The sequence below is a fragment of the Limulus polyphemus genome, unplaced genomic scaffold, assembly GCF_000517525.1.
Source record: "Limulus polyphemus unplaced genomic scaffold, Limulus_polyphemus-2.1.2 Scaffold322, whole genome shotgun sequence".
Taxonomy (NCBI): domain Eukaryota; kingdom Metazoa; phylum Arthropoda; class Merostomata; order Xiphosura; family Limulidae; genus Limulus; species Limulus polyphemus.
Window position 1 is genome coordinate 276,582 of NW_013665932.1, and position 4,210 is coordinate 280,791.

The 4,210-nt window shown below is 36.5% G+C and overlaps 1 protein-coding gene across 1 annotated transcript; it reads left to right on the forward strand.

The window, feature by feature from the left end:
* Positions 1-2,379: 2,379 nt before the first annotated feature.
* On the forward strand, positions 2,380-2,994 carry LOC106457363 (protein atonal-like). The gene has a single exon (XM_013916775.1). The coding sequence runs from the start codon at positions 2,380-2,382 to the stop codon at positions 2,992-2,994; it is 615 nt and encodes a 204-aa protein (XP_013772229.1).
* Positions 2,995-4,210: the final 1,216 nt, after the last annotated feature.

The following is a 4,210-nucleotide window of genomic DNA, read 5'->3' on the forward strand; positions in this document are numbered from 1 at the left end:
GTGTTGGGCAGAGCACAGATAGCCCATTGTGTAGCTTTGTGCTTAATTACAAACAATCAAAAATCCTGTTTATAACAACTCGAGAGAAACAAGAATCAGAAACAAGTGAGATTTGTAAATAACCTAACTCTAACGATAAGACTAAGTAAGCTATAAAAGAGCGGATAAATATGGTCACACAAACTCAACCTGGAGCAAAGAGAACTGCGCGTAGTTAACAAGCTAGCTTCTCTATCATAAAGTTTTTATTTTCCTTCTGTACTACTTATGTGTATACTTTTCTTGTTGTTGTTGTTGCCGTAATTAAAGAGAATCTCGAAAAAAAGTCATTTTAGTTCTTAATACATGCATAGGAGTTATTATGTTGTATTATGTTTTGTAACTTTGCAAAACGTTCACATTCTCTTCTACTCGACAAGAACTAGATTTGTAATTTGGTAATTATGTATTAATGAATTCAAGAAACATTTAGATAACTGGATGCTATATGGGTTAGTCGTGGCCTAGTGGTTATCGTTCCTCACTATGGGTCCATAGGTCTGTGGTTGACGATCGTAACCACAAAAATAAAATAAAAAAGCGCTCTCTGATTAATATTGTAAGTGCGCTAACTTTGGGGCTGTGGGGGCTTTATAAGATTGACTTTCAACCCCCACTATTTTACTAGAGTAGCCCAAGAGTTGACGATGGATACTGTTGACTAGCTGCCTTCCATTTAGTGTATCATTTCAGAATTAGCGCTAGTTAATGCAGATATCCCTTGATTAGCTTTGCCCGAGTCTCCAAAACAAAACAAATTGGTGCTATAATCGAAACGTTTCACCTAAAATTCCTACAAATCACCGTTTTCTCTCAGCTCCGTCCAATGTCTCTGTTTCAGATGCTTCACATACGTATCCCGTTAATTTCAATGTGTTCTTGTGAGGAACTTGGCTGAACCAATTTCGAATAATTTTGACATAGGAAGATAGATAGCCCCCCCCCCAGCCCAATAAAAAGATCGAGTTTAAGTAGATAAGAAACAACGTCAATGATTGGTTTGTTTTAGATTTACACGGGATTTATTTGCGATAGCCCTCCCCACCCCCCACCCCTCACCTCTAATTTATCAGTAATAGATTAGAGGAAAGGCATCTAATTAACAGCACCTATCGTCAACTATTGGGCTATTCTTTTACCAACGAATAGTGGAATTGACCGTCACATGAATGATTCAAGTTTTGCAACCATTTCAATTTTATATCATGAATGAAGACTCACAACTGAGTGAAAGCGGTCAATAGCAAAGCAAATGAAGTGACAAACAAAAGTGCCGTTTAATATTACGCGTAGCAAGTGTACCTTTGTGTCGGACGGACGGTTCATGTTCTACGACTCAAAATAGTAGAAGGGGTGGCTCATAACATAAATTTTTACGCCCTTTAATGCCAGTACTTTTTCTAGTATATTAATATACTGATTTGAATAATAATAAAAAACATTCCGAACTTACAAACTGGATGGTAAAACAAATCACAAACAAATTCAGTTCTTTCCAAATAAATAACCTCTGTCACTTCACAACTTTGCTAATGTAATGTTATGCCTTAACTGGGTCATCTACTTTAAAAGCAATGTAATATGGAACTTTTCTCATGTAGTTTCATGTTGTTGATTTTGGGGTTGGATAATCCAAATGACAATGAAAACTTGCCAAGTGCCAAAAGTAACGACTTACTTAGGCTCTATTCCGTGTAAGTCTCGTGTGAAAACATACCTTCGGATGTTTGCTTTTGTAACAATACGTGTAAAATATGTCTATTGATGTACGTCATAGCTAACTATCCTTTCCATTTCACTTTTTAAATGTTTTATTTTATAAACATATCATAAAAACCTATTATTAAGACAGGAAAATAACGAGACTCTTCACCTATTCTTGCTAATTGAGGTTCACGAAGGGAACACCAAGATTTTTGCATTCATTCACAGGGTCAAACATTATTCGTACCCCCCACCTTCTCTTTTTTCTAAGAAATGGGGTGTCAAATGAAGCACATTTCTTCGACCCGGTCCTGTTCGTGCTATACTACACGGAGAAAACTCTGATTGGATGTTTTAGACATGTAAGTGACGTGTACAGGCCAGTTATGAGAAACGGTACCCATGCAAGATCTCCCGTAGGTGAGGCACGAGGGCCACGGTGCTTATAGTGACAGACGAACTCGCAGACAACAAATAGTTGGGTGTCTGTTTGCTCAAGTTCAATCCCAGAAATACGTACGTCTCTATTGCGGTTCGTGATCTATTCATATCAGTATAGTAAAAGAATGCATGCCTATGTAATGGATTAGTGATAGTTTCAGGTGTTTTCAAAAAAAGATTGGATTATCCTTTAATATGGACCGTTTTCCCATAAGCTGTGGGTTTTCTGAGCAAAGTTCCTCTGATGTCCAACTTCTCAATGAAGACTCTTGTCCGTCCGAAGCTGCTGACATTACTTTAACTGAGAGCCCCAAAACGTCTTCATCAGTTTCAGTGGGAAGCCCTAATGTAGTGACACTGGGCGCCCCAAGTTCATCGGAAGATACTACGAGCAATCCTCAAGTTTTTACATTTTTATCAGAACAGCAAACAGACAAGCTAAGCGAAACCTCTTTTATCAAATTATCTTTCGAATGTGAAAATTATTATTTAAGCAGGTTTAGGAGAACGGATTTTAGTGGTTGCGCCAAACTATCGAATGACAGTGATGTTTCTGTGATCGAGCCTAACAGACCCGTCCAGCCGAGGAAAAACCGTAGTAGAGTGTCTCCTCATCCGACAGCGATACGAAAGCGCCGACTAGCCGCTAACGCCCGTGAACGACGCCGCATGAACAGCCTCAACATTGCCTTCGACCGACTGCGAGAAGTGGTTCCTTCGATTGGAAACGACAGAAAACTGTCTAAATATGATACACTGCAGATGGCTCAGAGCTACATCACAGCTTTAAGTGAACTGCTCAACAAATAATTAGAGATTGCACGTACAACTTTTATCTAGCAAATAAGTATTTTGTGTTTAATTTGTTCAGTAATTATTCTTACCTGGTGTTTGTCGGACGCTTCAAAGTTGTTGTTGTTGTGTTTTTTTTTAACATGTACATCGCAAGATCGAGTGGATTCAATACCTTTAAAAACTTTTGTTGTTGTTCTTGATGACTAATGTTAGCCTGTTTAAAACTTAGAAACAACAGAACTTTTGAAAATTTGTTTTGTCGAGCTGCCTGGCAACAGAAGAGCGTGCTTTTTCGCTCAAAAGATTTGATACTCATTAGAAACTGGCTCTTTCGCTTAAATTGCTTTTTATTGTATATTTTACAACGTATATGAGTTGTTACTGAAATACGCGTGAATATGTTTATTAAAATATTATAGTGAGTAATAAGGATTATGTTTTTATGATCCTAAAGAGCACGTATACTATAGTATGTAAGAAAACCAAAGTCGTTATGTAAATGTAACTGTATATCATGAACCACACTAGTGGTTCATAATATGGATCGCAAGGAATTGTACAAAACTCTAATAGAACGTTTGGGCAAAAAGCACCTTAAACAGTAAATATTCAGTTCAAACAACACTTTAAAACATTTACTATTAACTGCTAATGCTGTATACACATAAAGATGCACACAATCCGTTTACCACTTCCCGTTTATAAGTTTTGTTATTATTATTCTCTTGCCAGCCTACAACAAAAACGACTTGGTATATTGCACCCAAATGTTTTCTAGAATAATAAATAAGGTACTGCGAAGGTCGTTGGAGTATCGAAAAGTCGATTTCTTTCTTTTGCATCTTACACAAGTTAAAAACATCATAATTCTAGAAGTTCAGATTAAAGTACAGGGTGAAACAGGAATAACCTGTAAATAATAGATAAACATTAGATGACTGTAACATGTAGAATACTCAATGCTTTGTACACTATACAATCGGTGTCTTTAGGGAGCCAACCCCTATAATATATTTAAAGTGAAGGAGTAAAACAAAAATAACACACATAATATTAAGTTTTATTACACATTTGTAGAATAATTACTTTAAAAGACAAGAAGGTTTATTTAAAGTGATTTTCTAGACGTATATGTTTTATTTGAAAAGGCTGCTTTTCTACTAGTAAAATTTTATACATACTTAGTAGAGGTTGTGTCTTAGTCTAGGTATATATTTGCCCATTGCTATTC

What these genes read in the sequence shown, in the direction of transcription:
- LOC106457363 (XM_013916775.1), top strand. Translation starts at nt 2,380, where the DNA reads ATGGACCGTTTTCCCATAAGCTGTGGGTTTTCTGAGCAAAGTTCCTCT.